The sequence below is a fragment of the Bos indicus x Bos taurus genome, chromosome 1 (genome assembly GCF_003369695.1).
Source record: "Bos indicus x Bos taurus breed Angus x Brahman F1 hybrid chromosome 1, Bos_hybrid_MaternalHap_v2.0, whole genome shotgun sequence".
Taxonomy (NCBI): Eukaryota; Metazoa; Chordata; class Mammalia; order Artiodactyla; family Bovidae; genus Bos; species Bos indicus x Bos taurus.
This window is the reverse complement of record NC_040076.1, coordinates 66,748,141-66,765,329: the sequence shown is the minus strand read 5'-3', so window position 1 is coordinate 66,765,329 and position 17,189 is coordinate 66,748,141. Positions and strand designations below refer to the sequence as shown.

General features: G+C 43.0%; 1 protein-coding gene across 2 annotated transcripts in view; it reads right to left on the bottom strand.

Moving 5' to 3' along the window:
- PARP14 (poly(ADP-ribose) polymerase family member 14) overlaps positions 1 to 14,720 on the bottom strand; it is a 46,512-nt gene extending 31,792 nt beyond the window's left edge. For both annotated transcript variants that reach the window (XM_027535288.1, XM_027535364.1), the window contains exons 1-5: positions 14,197 to 14,720; positions 8,504 to 8,628; positions 7,684 to 7,717; positions 4,393 to 4,635; positions 1,689 to 1,925 (exon numbers count right to left, since the gene is read on the bottom strand). In XM_027535288.1, coding sequence (XP_027391089.1) covers positions 1,689 to 1,925; positions 4,393 to 4,635; positions 7,684 to 7,717; positions 8,504 to 8,628; positions 14,197 to 14,389 — 832 coding nt within the window. In that variant the 5' untranslated portion in view covers positions 14,390 to 14,720. The remainder of the gene's footprint in view (positions 1 to 1,688; positions 1,926 to 4,392; positions 4,636 to 7,683; positions 7,718 to 8,503; positions 8,629 to 14,196) is intronic.
- Positions 14,721 to 17,189: the final 2,469 nt, after the last annotated feature.

The window sequence follows — 17,189 nt, the reverse complement described above, 5'->3', positions numbered from 1 at the left end:
GAGAAACCTGTATGCAGGTCAGGAAGCAACAATTAGAACTGGACATGGAACAACAGACTGGTTCCAAACAGGAAAAGGAGTACATCAAGGCTGTATATTGTCACCCTGCTTATTTAAATTCTATGCAGAGTACATCATGAGAAACGCTGGGGTGGAAGAAGCACAAGCTGGAATCAAGACTGCTGGGAGAAATATCAATAACCTCAGATATGCAGATGACACCACCCTTATGGCAGAAAGTGAAGAAGAACTAAAGAGCCTCTTGATGAAAGTGAAAGAGGAGAGTGAAAAGTTGGCTTAAAGCTCAACATTCAGAAAACTAAGATCATGGCATCCGGTCTCATCACTTCATGGCAGATAGATGGGGAAACAGTGGAAACAGTGTCAGACTTTATTTTTCTGGGCTCCAAAATCACTGCAGATGGTGACTGCAGCATGAAATTAAAAGACGCTTACTCCTTGGAAGGAAAGTTATGACCAACCTAGACAGCATATTCAAAAGCAGAGACATTACTTTGCCAACAAAGGTCCATCTAGTCAAGGCTATGGTTTTTCCAGTAGTCATGTATGGATGTGAGAGTTGGACTATAAAGAAAGCTGAGTGCCAAAGAATTGATGCTTTTGAACTGTGGTGTTGGAGAAGACTCTTGAGAGTCCCTTGGACTGCAAGGAAATCCAACCATTCCATCCTGAAGATCAGTCCTGGGTGTTCATTGGAAGGACTGATGTTGAGACTGAAACTCCAATACTTTGGCCAGCTGATGCGAAGAGCTGACTCATTGGAAAAGATCCTGATGCTGGGAAAGATTGAAGGCAGGAGGAGAACGGGACGACAGAGGATGAGATGGTTGGATGGCATCACCGACTCGATGGACATGGGTTTGGGTGAACTCCGGGAGTTGGAGATGGACAGGGGTCCTGGCGTGCTGCGGTTCATGGGGTCGCAAAGAGTCGGACACAACTGAGCGACTGAACTGAACTGAAGTGGCATTCCACGTGATTCTGTTTCATGCTCCCTCTGTTAATCCCAAGCATAACATCCTTTCTTCCCCTAAAAAGTCTGGCTCCCTAATTCCTACTCCTCAGCCTTGATCTCTGAACATCAGCAAAATCTCCTAGCTGACTTTGCACATGCCTTAGAGAACTGGCAATCTATGTCTAAGAAACCCTCAGAAATGCTTCCCGAAGGTTCAGCGGAATGAGGTTTTCAGAGTTGCCACAAAGAACGATCCTACAGGCATCCACTGAGCATGTGATACCACCACTGTTAATTTCTGAATGATGACACTGACAGGTGAAAAGGGAAGTAAAGATACTTTATAGAAACTGTATGTGTTTCTGAGTATATCTTTACTTGTTGAAATTAACTTGAGAATTTCTATCAAATGTACAGCTAAAACATAGATCACCTCTTTAAAAACAATATCTCAAAGACTCTAAGAATTATATATTTTTATATATTTTTCAGTCTATCGTAAGTAGAGACTCATGAGAGAATCTCCTTATATCTTTCAAAAACTTGACATTGCTTCTCCAAATTTTGAATCAGTGGTTTCACCAAGTATCGGATGTACAGGATTACTACTTGGATTTCCGAGAAAAAATAAAACTTTTAACTGTTAAGATCTACTACAATATTTTCAGTTATGCCAGGTATGGTTTACAAAATTAAGATTAATAGATATTACCTTTTCTGTCAAAAAATTCAATCAGTGCTGAACTCTCCTCAGGGAAATATTCGATGCTGGCAACTCTTCCCCCTCCATTATGAGGATTTTCAAATAAACATTTTAAATCATGGTCATGAACACCAGGTGGCAGGTTTTCAACTCGAATTGTTTTTGTCACTTCCAGAAGTCTTGCAGAAAGCTGAAGTCTTTTCACTGAATTGTGCTTGGGACATTCACCGACAAATTTCAAGGCATCTACAAACCATAATCAATAAATCAATCAAAAAATTATATCTTCATATTGTATAGAAGAAATTGAATATTAATTGAGAAAAAGGAAGCAGGCTAAGCACTCAATTTTTAAATGCAAGATTTTAATCCCCACAGGAGAATCTATATGCCTATAGATTCCATGGAAGCTTCTGAAAAATAGTGCAAACAGGAATGTCTTACCGGTATTGCTGACAAGCATGTCCCTGCCTTTAGTCACAGCTCTCTCCACCTCCTTGACATCACTACCTGAATGCATCTCTACAACACAAATCTTATTTCACTCTTTCCTCAAGTCCTGAAATGGCTCCCCATCACTTGCAGGCATGAGTTTAAGCTCCTTAGTGAGGCATACAATGCCCTTGGCTGCTGCTGCTGCTAAGTCACTTGGCTATCTAACCCCAAACTAATTTCTAAACATCACCTCTGTTTATTACCTCCATTTATTTTATTTTCCATATTGACACACAACCCAGTCATTCTTTCAAAAACTCCATTCTCTCTTGCCGTTGTATATATAATTCGCTGCGCCTAAAATGCCCTTCTCCAATGTTTTTATCCTGCTCCTGTTCCTCCTTCTGGACTCAGTCCAATTATCTCTTTCAAATTAATAAATATTGACAGTGAGTCCGTGATGTACAAGATACCCTGCTAGGATCTGGGGATACAGGGATGAATGTAACATGTCCTTGAAAGCTCACCATCTAAGAGGGAAGAAGTCTTGAAAGCAAACAAATGGCCTATTTGGGGATCAAATGAGGTGGGAAAACTAAGACTGGGAATCAGACAAGGGTTCTCAGAGTAAGCAGTCACTGATCTGAGTTTTGAAGGACAAAGAAGACTTTATCAGGGAGATAAGGGAAGGAAGGGGCTTTTCAGGTGACTCAGTGGTAAAGAATCTGCCTGCCAGTGCAGGAGACTGGGGTTCAATCCCTGGGTTGGGAAGATCTCCTGGACCCACTCCAGTATTCTTGCCAGGATAATCCCAGGGACAGAGGAGCCTGATGGGCTACAGTCCATGAGTTTGCAAAGAGTGGGACATGACTGAGCAACTGAGCACGTAAGGGGAGGAAACGTTTCAGGCAGAGGGACTAGTAGGGTGTATAAATAACACAGCATATCTGAGATCTGATAGCCTGTTACTTCTGCAGTATAGACATCAAAGAAGACCAAGTCACCATGTTGGGTCCCCTTTCCTCCCATTCCCCACAGCCTGCTGTTCACAGCTGAGAAAAGCAGCTTTTCCTCCTGCATCTTCATTACTGACTTATGAATGGGTTTCTTCCTGCCCCATATGAGTTCCTCAAGAGCCGTAAGCAAGAATCATTCACCTTTGTACCTACAGCCCCTAGACTAGTACCTCACACCTAGTAGGTATGCAAGATTTTTGCTCAGCGAACAAAAGCAAGTCGACTTAGTTTTACCTTTATAAGAAATAATCATAAATTGAACCTGTGCTGGTTGATTAAGATCAACCATTCCACTGCCATGACCATGGAATAGTGAGGGCTTGGCATTAGAAAATTTCCTTGTCTTCTGCAGATAGCTCTTCCAATTTCAGAAACTGTCCAGACTCCCCACACAGACCTTAAAGAGCATGCACTTTCTGCAGCAACTGCATTTACTCATCCCTGCATATGTGATAACCATGCAAGTACTAACGAAATATATGGTAAAGAGAATAAGAGAACAGGCTCTATAGAGATTGGCTGCCTCGGTTCAAATCTAGCTCTTCCAGGTACTAGCATCTCTGTCTCCCCAACTGTAAAATGAAGGACAATAATAACCTCAGAAGGTTGTTGAAATGAACAAATAAATTGATACATGGAACAAACTCAGCATAGTACCTGACTTACAGTAGCACTAAATGAATGTTTACTGCTATTACTATTACTCTCCAGTAAGTCCAGTTAAGTAACACAGATCAGTATTTACTCATCTCAGTGAGACAACACACAGGAAACACTGAGTCCTCTGCTCAGAATCTCTAATAACCTGAGACTTTAGATTTCTATTTGGGTGTGTTACTTCTGTCTCACTTCTCTCTCAGTCTCTGTCTGTTTCTCTCTCACACACACGCACACCTACACACAACTCATACAATAAAGTCTGTTTATTAAACATACCAGAGTTTGGTTTCAAGATGAATTTGCTTCTCTTTCAAAATAAGAAATTAATATTAACTTACGAGCTACTAGAGAGGCTGCTGCGGTGGTTCAGATGATAAGGAATCTGCCTGTAATTCAAGAGACCAGAGTTTGGTCCCTGGGTTAGGAAAATTCCCTAGAGAATGAAATGGCAACCAACTCCTGCCTGGAGAATTCCATGGACAGAGGAGCCTGATGTGCTATTAGAAAGAATGAAGCTTTCAGAGACGTTCCATAAGCTAGGTGTTCCAAACCCCAAAGTGTAGTGCAAGAAGGCTGACAAATGGAGCATCATTTGATCTTACCAGTATACGTTTGAAAGGTAACTACAGCCACATTAAAGTCTCGTATGATTTCCAATTTAAAGTTATCATTCGTCAGGCCACTTATATTCTCCACTAAAAAGATTAACATCTCATCAGTCACATTTGCCTTGAGATTTTCAAATGCAACCAAAGAGGAAATATCTTCACACTCTTTTGGGGTGTCTTCCTCTTTTTCTGATCTTCTACTGAGAGAGAGGTCTTCCTCTAGTTCTTTTGATGCATCTGATTTTAGGGAGACAAAAGGGTACAAGATGTTAGATTTATCTTTCATGTTCTTAGCAAAATAAATTATCATAGGCTAATATGTAAAATAGATAGCCAGTGGGCATTTGCTATATGACTCAGGGAACTTAAACCAGGGCTCTGTAACAACCTAGAGAAGTGGGATGGGGAGGGAGGTGGAAGGGAGGTTCAAGAAAGAGGGGACATATGGATACCTATGGCTGAGTCATGTTGATGTTTGACAGAAACCAACACAATACTGTAAAACAATTATCCTTCAGTTAAGAATAAATAAATGTAAAAAAATTATCACAGGCTAATTACACTGCCTGCTTCCTTTCCTGGTTTCAAAGTTGACGTAAGTTACACAAGTAACATGCCAATTATGTCTCAATAAAACTAGAATAAAGAAAGATTAAGAATTGGGGGAAAATGGATCTTAGAAGACTTTCAGCTTAATTTAGTTAAAAATAAAAAGTATTTGATATGATGCTGATCATGATTATGTTCAATTTTATTACACTCTTTTCTGCCTTGTTTCTCTGAGGAACCTGCCTTGCTTTTCATAACACTTGACATATATTTCTATCAAGCACCATATTACAGTTACTGAACCAAGCTTCTCCAAAGCAAGGGACACATTTATTCACCTTTGTATTTCTGGCTCATGGTATACAGCTGAAGCTCAATAAATGTCTGCTGAATTGAAGATTTACTGCTTAGATTACCAGAGGAAAGCAATATTATCCAATGATGCCCAAACATGGGAATCACCTAACATATTATGTTCTGAAAAGCAATAATTTCCAATCACTGGGGGAAAAAAAAGGATTCTTACAGCGAATGACTAAGGAATGCACATGGAAGATAAAATGGCACAGAGAATTATGTGTATACCTCAAACTTATGGAATAGCAACCACCCCAGTCAGGTGCACCTCTCTACTGTGACCATAAAGAGTTGCATGTACACTTGACCCTTGAACAACATGGGGATTAGGAGCCCAAACCCCTGCACAGTCAAGTATCTGTGTATAACTTTGACTCCTCAGAATCCTAACTACTAATAGCCTACTGTTGACCGGAGGCCCTACCAATAACATGAACAATTGATTGACACATATTTTGTATGTTATATGTACATCTACATATATTTTATGTGTTCATGATATAACTAATTTTTTCTTAATTTGTTCAGTATTTCTAAGCTATGTGGTTCATCTGTGAATTTCTTCCAATTGTCACAAATTTCCAAAAATTTTTCAAATATATTTATTGAAAAAAATTCATGTACAGTTTGATCCACACAGTTCAAATCCAGGTTGTTCAAGTGTTAACTGTATACAGAAGATCAGTCTCACACTATGCGTGTGCCCTGAAGCATGATGAGTATGTCACGATCTTTAGACATTCTGTGAGCAACTATCCCCTTAGAGCCCTATGTTTATGGCACTGGTTGTGTGGTGATGGGTACACACAAAAAATGTTGGAAAAGGAAATTACCAATTTTCTAAAGGAGGTACACAAAAAATAAAAATAAGAAAGGGAGCTGACATTATTATGGCAGAGTAAATGCTATCTGCTCACCAAACCCATTTTGTTTTCATCCTGGGCAATATTTTTGAAAACTATTAACTCCATTCCAGTTAATTTCAAGAGTCCTGGCCTTAGGGCCATTGTCAAGATTCAGTGTGAAGCAACTATTCAACAAAGAACCTCTTCTTCCAACTCTTAAAGGGGTCAACTTAAGTATCTTGTTGAAGACCACCCCAATTCCTGGCTGGTTACTACAATTAGAGTGAAGCTCAGGTTACAACAGGTTTAGTAAATGCATCTAAAATCTCCAGGACATTGGTGGAGGCTGATTGGCTCTCCCTGAGTACATACTTGGAGCATTAAGCAAATCTGAAACAGTGCTAACAAATGTTATGACAGGCTGAAATCTATAAAACCATAAGAAACACAGACTTGATTAATTCCAAAAACGGTACAGATATAAATGTACTACAAATATAAAACCACTTTCTGGTACAAAATTGAGCTTGAAGGTACAGCATGCAAAGAATCTTTCAAGAAACAGATATGGGTTTAGGGAGTCACAGTGAACAAATACTGGGAGTTGGGCGAGACATATCTGAAGAAGACAAAGCAGAACTTCCTCTAAAGAGACAAAAAATTCTTGTCTCATAAGCAGCAGGAGCTTCTCAACCATGCATACTCTATTCTACAGTTTAATGGTACATCCATATTAGGCAGAAACAACCTATACATCCCTATCCAGGCATTTTGCCAAGTTAAGGCAGATCTCATCCCAGAGCTATTTTCAGAAAAGGAAAGCTGCAAAAATCTAAACATGTTCTTAAGAAAATTTCAATTTTAGAGGACAATATTTAAACTTTTCTTGGGAATTCCTCTTCCCTAAGCTTTGTATATATGGATCACCTTCTCTTTCCCGCTTGGCCATTCAGCCCAGTCCATCTTCCTCCCATTTAGAACAGCATGCTTAGCCAGGAAAACGCGTGTCTTCTTTAACAAACGTCAGGTGGCACGCAGGCCAACACCCAGACACAAGTCAAGTAGCAGAGTCCACAACAGCTACTGGATTGTTGGCTGTTTCCTACAGCAGATGGGATAAGTGCTGATCTGGAGGGCTGCATTCATATCCTGCACCCAGCGCTCAGAGAGCAGTGTCAACTGACTTAGCTGCACACAGCTCCCACTGTCACGTCATGTCCCTGCTTCTCAACAGGTGATTGGGCACAGGTAGAGTCTAAAGGTCACTTCATCCACCTACAGGTACCTCTTTATCCTCCCATCAATTGCAAGGTACTCTCAGTCCCCACAGAGAGAGTTGTTCCCATCCTTCTGATCTGAACCCTTAGAACTCAAGAGGCAGCCGTTGAGCAGATGGCTGAAAGGATGGAGATGATGCAGCCCAAAGCATCTCTCAGCTGAGCAAACCCTGCCTTATGAGGTCAGGAAGAAAAGGGTGACCTCTGCAATGCAAAGTGTTTAGTAAAAGCAAAACTGCCTGATAAATGGAAGTTACCTGATTCTTCAACCTGTTCTTTGGTCTTGGATTCCTGAAATCAAACAATAAAGTCGCATTAATAAATTACTAATAATTTATTTACATTAAGAAAGTGTCCCTAGGGCCAGCCTAAAGATGTAGGGTCTACAGAAATGATAACTAAAAACTCAGGCAATAATGCTATTGAATATACCTCACATTTCATAGCATATCCACTTAGCACACAATCACCAGTAAAAACAAGTCACAAAACTCCAAAGGAACACCAAATGTTCGTGGTAAGACCTAAATCAGAGAAATAATGCAGCTCATGTTCTTTTCCCCATTTAACAATGAATGTTTTTTAATTCAATACTAAATATTGAATGTTTAGTATTAACAAGCACTAGGCCAAGTGCTTTCTTTACTAAGACTGTATCATTTAATCCTCACAACAATCCAATAAACCAAAGAGGTCAACACTATTACTATCCCATTTTACAACTGAGGAAATACTTAACATATGGAGTATAGATCACTCGCCCCTCTAAACCATGTGAACATAAAACAAATATGGCAAGTTCCAGGTTATTAAGTACCTACGATGAACAGACCCAAGATTTTACATCTCAAACCATCATTATGGTAGCCCCTCAATCTTGAATTTTCATAACAACAAAAAGTGCTTTCTCTCCCATTACCCCATCACCACTCTCACTCCCTCCACATCTATAAATTGCTTTTCTCACCCCAGTGAGAGTTATACTTCTCATTCTACTATGTTTTCCTTGTCGTGGTTCCCATCCCCACATACCTTGGGAGAACACCCGACTTCCCTTGTAATCACCGTTATAATTACCTTTGTGGGAATTTTCCGCTCCTGGACTTCATCTGGGACTGTGGGAATCTGGACAGTTAACTTGAATGTTCCTTTTCCTGGCCATTCTAACTCATGGCTCTCTCTCTCCAGAACTTGCTGCCGAACTGAAATTTTTAAGAAAAGCTGTTAAGCAATCTTTATTAACAAAATTATTCTATGATTTCCATAAATTTCATCATCATCTGTCAGTGGCTTGGTCAACTTCTCAAGAGAGGCTGTGTATGATGAAAAGAGGAAAAATTTAGCAAGCACACAGATATGAATTCTATCTTTAAATTTCCTTTTTTTTTTTAACCCTAAGCATGTTCCTGAATAAGCTTTACTGACAAAATCTCAGTCTTCTTGTCTGTTAATTAATGAAGACTGTCTTATGTGTTACATGGATTAGACTGAAGAAATATTATAAGGAACTTAGTACAGTACCCTTTGCTCAGTGGGCACTCAGAAAGGTAGAAATATTTATTCTACAATGAAAGGAAAGAATTAAAGCATCTCTCACTGTAAACTACTGATACTAAGATATGACATTATGAAAGCCATATTTTAGGAAACTGGCTCAGCTGACAAGAGCAGAATGGAGAGCAGCCCTCTTAAAAAGGTATTTCAATCAATTATTTAACCTGTGAAAAGAGCCTTACATAGGATAGTAAAAGGAATAGCAAAGGAGGGATGGGAAAGATTCTTACAAAATACAAAAAAGAATTAGCACATTTGGTAGCTGAGCTGTAGTGCAAAAAAAAAAAAAAAATGAACAGTGGACATAAGTTTAAAGACCTTGATTCAAATTCCAACTCTGCCATGAAGGAACTGAGTCACTGAGAAAATATTTTAGCTTCTTGAGTCTCAGTTTCCTCAAGTGAAGCAGTGTCTGTGAATGAATTTTGTGATACTCATAAGGGCTATGTAAATGTAAGTTACAATAATAAGAAGGAGCAGCTAGAGAGAGAAAAAGAAAATCAGAGACCATGGTATCTGACGATGGAGAACAGGGAGTGGGTGAGTTTAGAGGGGAAGGCATGGCTGACACAGTCAGGTGGCGCAAAGAGGTCAGGGTGAAGGAGAACCTTTGGGAGTGCCTTGCAGGCACAGGTGTGGCTCTGTCGTGGGTGCTGGGCTGCCGTGTTGTGTTTTGATGTGGTTGCCTGCCGAGGCCAAAGATATAAGCAGAATCTTTCATCAAGAAGGGTTTGAGGGATGTCCCTGCTGGTCCAGTGGTCAAGAATCTGGCTGCCAATGCAGGGAACACAGGTTTGATCCCTGGTTTGGGAAGATTCCGCATGCCTTGGGGCAACTAAGCCCATGTACCACAGCTATTGAGCCTGAGCTCCAGAGCCCTGGAGCCACAACTGCTGAGCCCACATGCTTCAATTACTAAAACTGGAGCACCTAGAGCCTGTGTTTCACAGTAAGAGAAGCCACCGCAGCTAGAGAAAGCCTATGTACAGCAATGAAGACCCAGTGCAGCCAAGAAAATATATATATATATTTTAAAAGAAGGTCCTGAGTAGCTTTCCCACTCCAACCATCCATGGAGAGGATGAGGGAGGTGATGCCCTCACTGGATGCCACTTCAGAAACAGGCCCCAAAACAATATGAGATGGAATGCCAGACTCTAATTTCACTCTTTATGAGATGGAATGCCAGACTCTAGTTTCACTCTTTATGAGCAGGGTGAGTGTTTTTGCATGGACTCATAATGGGCTGTCCTAAGCTGAGGTGAGGACTAAGGACTGGATAAGACCCCTGAGCTCAGACAGCAGGCTATTTTGTAAGCCAAACTATCTAGAGCCATGGACCTCTGTGTTGCATTCTGTATATTTTGGAAGAGTCCTGTCCAGGCACCTACATGTGTCAGCCTATTCTGAGATTGTGTGTAATATGTATAGGTACGACTATTTCAAGAGAACAGATGGCAGCAGTATCAGTAAGTGATCCAAAACAAGAAGGTGAATCTGGGAGGAAAAGAGATGAAATGGTGACGTCTAACCACTCTTGGACTTCCTGGTAGCTCAGTGATAAAGAATCCACCTGCCAATGCAGGAGACATGGGTTCGATCCCTGGGTTGGGAAGATCCCTTGGTGAAGGAAATGGCAACCCATTCCAGTATTCTTGCCTGGAGAATCCCATGGACAGAGGAACCTAGAAGGCTACAGTCCATGGGGTCACAAAGAGTCAGACACAACTTAGCAACTAAACAACCACCACCACTACCTTTACCCATGTGGACAGGCTCTCTTGTGCATCAATCTCAGACCATCCATATGTAATTATATTTAAGAAGTTGGGTTCCCTTACCTCAAAGAAGCTGACAATAATAAGGAGCCAAATAATGACCAAAAAAAGATGACAAATATGCATATCTGAAACAGAATTTTAAATCTCACAAGTTAATTTACACTTGACTTTCCAGAAATTCAGCCAATTATATAAAACAATAGAGCTTCCAGATAGTTTGTTTCCTATCCATTCATTTCTACAGAGAAGTGCTTTGGGGCTCGTGCTTATGTAAATGATAAGGCCCAAGTTGTGTTACACTATGGGCCTGCATCTGTTGGGGCCACTTCCTGTTGTGGAGGGCAGAGGGCATTCCCGAGAGAGAACTCTACCCTTGGGGCAATGATGGGGTAAGTCATTCAATGTTATCAAACTCCTGACTGCTGAGAAAGCCATTCCTCTGGTAGGAAATCAAAACTAAAAGGGATTTTCCACTCCCAAGAACTTTGACCATACAAGGATTTGAGTTGAACTCAGTTTGAGTGTCTGTGCAAGAGGTACTGCAAGAGGGACATTCAAGAAGTCTAGGGCTGGAGGAAGGGAGGAAGTGGGCTGGGAGGTAGGAAGGAAGAAACCCGGCAGGGAGACTGAAATCATTTCTGCTTTGAGGACTAGAACAGAATGATATTATCTTCACACAATTATATTTTTGCTGTTTGTATTTTTATGATGTTTGTATTTCCTACAATCATTTCTTTTTGTTCCAGGTCATCAACAAACAACAGGGATTCTCAAATTTTAATGCTGTGCTAAGTTATTTCAGTCACGTTCGACTCTTTGCGACCCATGGACCGTAGCCCACCAGGCTCCTCTGTCCATGGGATTCTCCAGGCAAGAACACTGGACTGGGCAGCCATTTCCTCCTCCAGGGGATCTTCCTGACCCAGGGATTGAACCCATGTCTCTTATGTCTCCTGCATTGGCAGGTGGGTTCTTTACCACTTGCACCACCTGGAAAGTCCCAAACTTCAGTGAATTGGGGTTAAACATGCAGATTCTCACCCACTCCACCTTCAGGGTACCTGAGTCTCTAGGACAAAGTTGGAAATGTGCCTTTTAACCTGTTGTGATTTGGATGCAGGGAGTCTGTGGCCCCAGTTTGAGGACAACTCTTGAGGATAATGGGATTCTAAAGAAGAAAGAAGTGTCCCTAAGGGCCAGGCCGGTGGTGATGTTGACAACTGGAATCAAAATGGTAAAACCCTGTGAGGAAAAGTGAAGCCCGAGGGGGAAATGACTTACATTGCACAGATACCCTTTAAAGCATTTCTTGGTGAAATTAATCCTTGGAAAACTTTATGACATTGTTTTAAGGGCTCTGAGTCAAGCTCATCTCCTGATCCATGCCTACATCTCCTCTGTCACACTTCACAGGGATTCACCTGTGAATCCCTTTCTATTTTGGGGTTTTATTCTTTCCTTTTTACATCCCTGCCCTAGAGCATTCCAATTGTTCTCAGGGCTTCCTAAGCCTCTAAGCTTGAAAGTGAAAGTCAGTCGTGTTCGACCCTTTGCGACCCCACGGACTGTATAGTCCATGGAATTCTCCAGGCCAGAATACTGGAGTGGGTAGCCTTTCCCTTCTCCAACAGATCTTCCCAACCCAGGAAGCAAACCAGAGTCTCCTGCATTGCAGGCAGATTCTTTACCAACTGAGCTATTAGGGAAGCCCCGCTCAATTGGCTATGGGGAGGGAATTTCCCTCTGAAAACTCAATCAACTTAGAATATCACCCCTTCCTTCCCCATCTAAAAAGTAAGAGATACAGAAAATGTCTGTATAAATTTTTATTTAAGTTGGATGATTTTGAGATCTCCTCTGTAAAGAGGAGAGAAAAACAAAAACTGCAGTTCCCCATAAGTTTTTAAAAACTGTATACTATATTTGCAGTAATATTCTGAATGAACTGTAAATAGGAGGTAGAAGAATAATGCTTATGTCAAGTCCTAATACTACAGTAGAAAAATGGAAGCAATGCAAATAAATTTTTTTCCAAAAAATAAATAAGTAACAGAAAGCACAGGGGCTCTCTCTCTCCATCAAGTGAACACCTATTATTCCTGTAGAATCAGCTACAAAACCCAGAACAGTAGAAAACACGCATCTTTCATTCACACGCTGAGTCTCCTTATTCAAGGCCTCACTGGTCCTCACTTGGACATGGCATGATCTTCTTCAGATCTAATGTCCAAGGTCTCTCCCAACAGAAATCATTGTATTATTTGCATCCAAATTTATCTCCTGAAAAATGTATATGGACATGGCCCTTCACTGCCTACCTGTGGGGGAAAGTTCATACTCCTTAGCATACCATGCAAGGCCCTCTCTCATCTCAACCCAACTTTCTAATAGCCTTAATTTGCACTCCACTTCTTTTTTAAAAGGTTTAATAAGAGAAGGCCTAAGATTTTTTAAAATTACAAGCATCCTCTTTGTAATCTTATAAAATTGCCCAAACCTCACATGTTCATTTCATGCAGGTCTCCAGACCTCACTTGCATGTGCATATGGAGAAGGCTCACTCCTCAAACCAAAGCTACCCTCAGGGAGCCCAGCACTTCCCTGGGCACTTCCCTGGAGAGCCTTTGCTGTCCTGCCCCCAGCACTGCCACCAGCTCCCATCTGAACAGCCCTCCCCAACATCTCACCTATCAAGAACTGAATTCACTCTCAGGAGTCAGTTTAGACGAGACTCTCCCAGGAGACTCTCTTTCCTTCAAATTGTGTTCAGTTGCTCAGTCGTGTCTGACTCTTTGCGACCCCATGCACTATTGGGGCCCTCCAGGCTCCTCTGTCCATGGGATTTCCTAGGCAAAAATACTGGAGTGGGTTGCCATTTCCTTCTCCAGGGGATCTTTCCGACCCAGGGATCAAACCACATCTCCTGCACTGGCAGGTGGATTCTTTAATACTTGGACCAGGGAAGTCCAAGGGTGGTTAGACATCGGCATTTCAGCTCTTTTTCCTTCTCCTTGTTTCGGATCACTTACTTCAAATTGTGTTCCCATAAAGCTCTGGAGTTTCAGAACTGCTGCTTTCATAGGAAGAAGACAATTGCAATGGCACTGCAACTCTGCCACTAACACAGGATGCCACTGCACGATGTAGCCCTGTAAAATGTCCACCAGCTCTCCGGCAGCCCCCTTCAGTCATACCGTGCCAAATGTTTGTTTAACTCACCTGCGCTGGCTGCCGCACCTCCAGCAGCGCCGGAAGCGCAGCGCGGGCGGAACTGCTGCGCCCTAGACCACCTCGTCTATTCCGCGCCTCCCACCCCATGCGCTTCTCTACAGTTGCTGCCGGAGCCGGGCGGATTCTCCCGCCGTGCCCTCGAGCCCCAGGTTTCCCTGGAAGAGCCCAGCTTGCCCTCTCCTCCGCAGCCCTTGCCCCTCTCACCGTCGTCCGGGTAGAAGAGCACTAGGAAGCGGTTCGAGCTCCCCGGCACCGGGCAGACCTCACATTCCCCGCCTCCGGATCTCTTCCGGCTCTGGAAGTACATCTGCAACTTGGTGCTCAAGTTCTTCGGGGGCTGGGAGCCCCAGGACCCTTCGACCAGCAGCGGGAAGGAGCCAGGCGCGGCCATCCTCATCTGCTGGCCCAGCTCCGACTACTGGTTCCTCCCCGACTCCCAGCGGTTAAGCCTCTTTCGCTTTCGTTTCCCAGAATACTCCTCCTGCCTTTGGTTTCTGCCTTTGGCTGTAAACGGTTGGCCCAAGTTAGACTAGAAACCACCCTGCCCCTCCCTCCACCTCCCACTCTTCACTTTCATCCGTGGACCACGGCAGAAGCTGGCATCGCTTTGGGGCTTCCCTCCATCTTTATGCTCGCGACCTTAACCTCAGGCACCATTTGCTATTCACCCAAGCCACAGATGAAGTCAGCCGCGCTGGGTCACTAGACCTTGTACCAGAAAAAAAAAAAAAAAGCTTCATTTTTGCCCTAGGCCGCCATTTTACAAACTGCGATTCTTTAGAATTGTTTGGGGCCCATTTTCAGCCTTCTTTCAACAATTAATTAATTGTCAGAATTTTACCTTGCTTCCCTACTTTTGCATTTTGTTCCTTGACCTGTTAATATTCTACATCTAGAAATGGGGGGAACAGTACATTCACAGCTGTTTTTTAATAGAATATTTTCTAGGTGCCATGCACTCTGAATGGATTTGACAGGCAGACACAACCTGTGCCCTCACTGAGGTCATGAAACCGTGGGTATACAAGGACTTAGGACGCAGTGGAGTAAGTGTTATGGGAAGGAATATACAGGTGTTGCCAGAACAAATCAGGGGAGGCTCCTAGCCTAGGTATGGGGGCTCAGGCAGGGTTTCTGGGGAGGAAACATGTAATCTGAAGCCTAAGAATGATTACAGATAGCCTTGGGCATTGGGCAAGAGGGGAGTTCCACGTGATCTGCTTGTATGGGATCCCTTGAGCTGCTCTGTGGTAACCAGGGTAGAGGCAGGAGGCCAGCCAGGTGGCTGCTGTAGTGTCAGGTGGGAGATGAGGGTGGCTGAGACCAGGGTGCTGGCCGAAGAGGACTGAGAAGGGCTGGGGTTCCAAACTGATACTGTAGGATATGGGCAACAAGAGAAGACACTCAGGCAAGACTCCATGTTCCTCCATGCATGGCCTGAGCAACTGACTAGATAAAAGTGGCATCTATCTGATGGGAGCATTAAGGTGAGAGAGAGGCTAGGATTGTGTGTATCCTTGACCCGTAATGAAGGAGTGTTTCAAATACAAAGAAGGAATCATCATTCAAATACAACTAGTACATCAGGTGAGAGAAATGTCTATTGGACCCTGAGGACCTGGTAAGCACTGTCTTCTGGTGGGGAGGGAACACAGGGCGGTGGACAGAGGACCGAAAGGAAGGGAAGAGATTGGAGACAGTAAGTGTGGTCAGCTTTCTCCGGATGTGTGACTATGAAAGGGAAGAAGTTAGACAGCAGCTTACGGGTTTATAGGATCAGGGAGTTGTTATTTTTGTTTTTTGGCTTTTTAAATATATTTAAGATGGAATTTAAGAATCTTAGAAATGTTTAAATATAGTTAGAAAAGTAAAAGGAAGATCGAGGACACAGGTTGTGGGAGAAGGTGGGAGGGGATCCTAGAGCCACTAGCCCAAAGAGGGGACCCTTTTACTACTGCACCGGGAAGGAGGAGCTAGAGTACAGAAGTTATATTGTTGTTAGTGGCTAAGTCAGTTCGATTCTTTGTGACCCCGTGGACTGTAGCCCACCAGACTCCTCTATCCATGGGATTTTCCAGGCAAAAATACTGGAGTCGGTTGCCGTTTCCTTCTCCAGGGGATCTTCTTGACCCAGGGATCGAACCTGCATCTCCTGTGTTGGCAAGCTGGATTCTTTACCACTGACCCACTAGAGAAACACGGAGTACAGAAGTAGGTGATTCTGAATGACTCCTGATAGGAAGGTCTGGAAATTCTCTCCTGATGGATTTTGTTTTATCTGTGAAGAAGGTGATGAGGCCTCTTAGAATCTGCCAAAAGTAGAGCTTCTATTCCCTGCAGGGCTGGACCTTATATATTGTCTCTTATCATAGTGAAACTAAATTTCAGGAAGAAGAGAACCAGAGATGGGCCAAAGAGCGTTTGTGTTAGTCGCTCAGTCGTGTCGACTCTTTTCAATCCCACGGACTGCAACCTGCCAGGCTCCTTTCTCCATGGAATTCTCCAGGCAAGAGTACTGAAGTGGGTTTCCATTTCCTTGTCCAGGGGATCTTCCCGACCCAAGGATCAAACTCAGGTCTCCTGAGTTGCAGGCTGATGCTTTACCGTTCAGTTCAGTACCATTACAGGGCTTTTATTTCTGATCCGTAGTAATGCTAAACAGTATTCAGATAGTTTCTCCTACTTCCAGCTTTCCTCCTGCAGGTGGCGCTCGTCATCCAGTCCAAACCACCCTGGACCCCAGTAGGAGGAAGTGGAGAGTATGCAGAAGGGTCTGTCAGGGTTCAGACACACAGTCATTAGAGGAAGCACACTGAGTGAAACCACCCACCCTGGCCAGGCACCATAGTAATCATCTGCATGAGTTGTTTTACCATGGGAGGTTCTGGTAAGGAACACGGAACTAGTAAACCACCAGCAACCAGAAGAGTTCAGGAAAGGGCAAAAGGAGACACCACATGTCCAACCACCTCCCAGAATCCTCCTCTCTGCCATCCATCTTGGCTGAACAAGGTGTGCACCACCAGGAAGGACTCTGAGTCAGAATGATTGGCTAAAGACAACCAGGAAACTAATCCCATCACCATGAAACCGGAGACTTTGAGCCACGTGGCAGAGCAGTTCTCTTAGGTTCCCTTACCCTACTGCGCTCTGCCCAGGCACCCTTTCCCAATAAAATCTCTTGCTTTGACAGCACA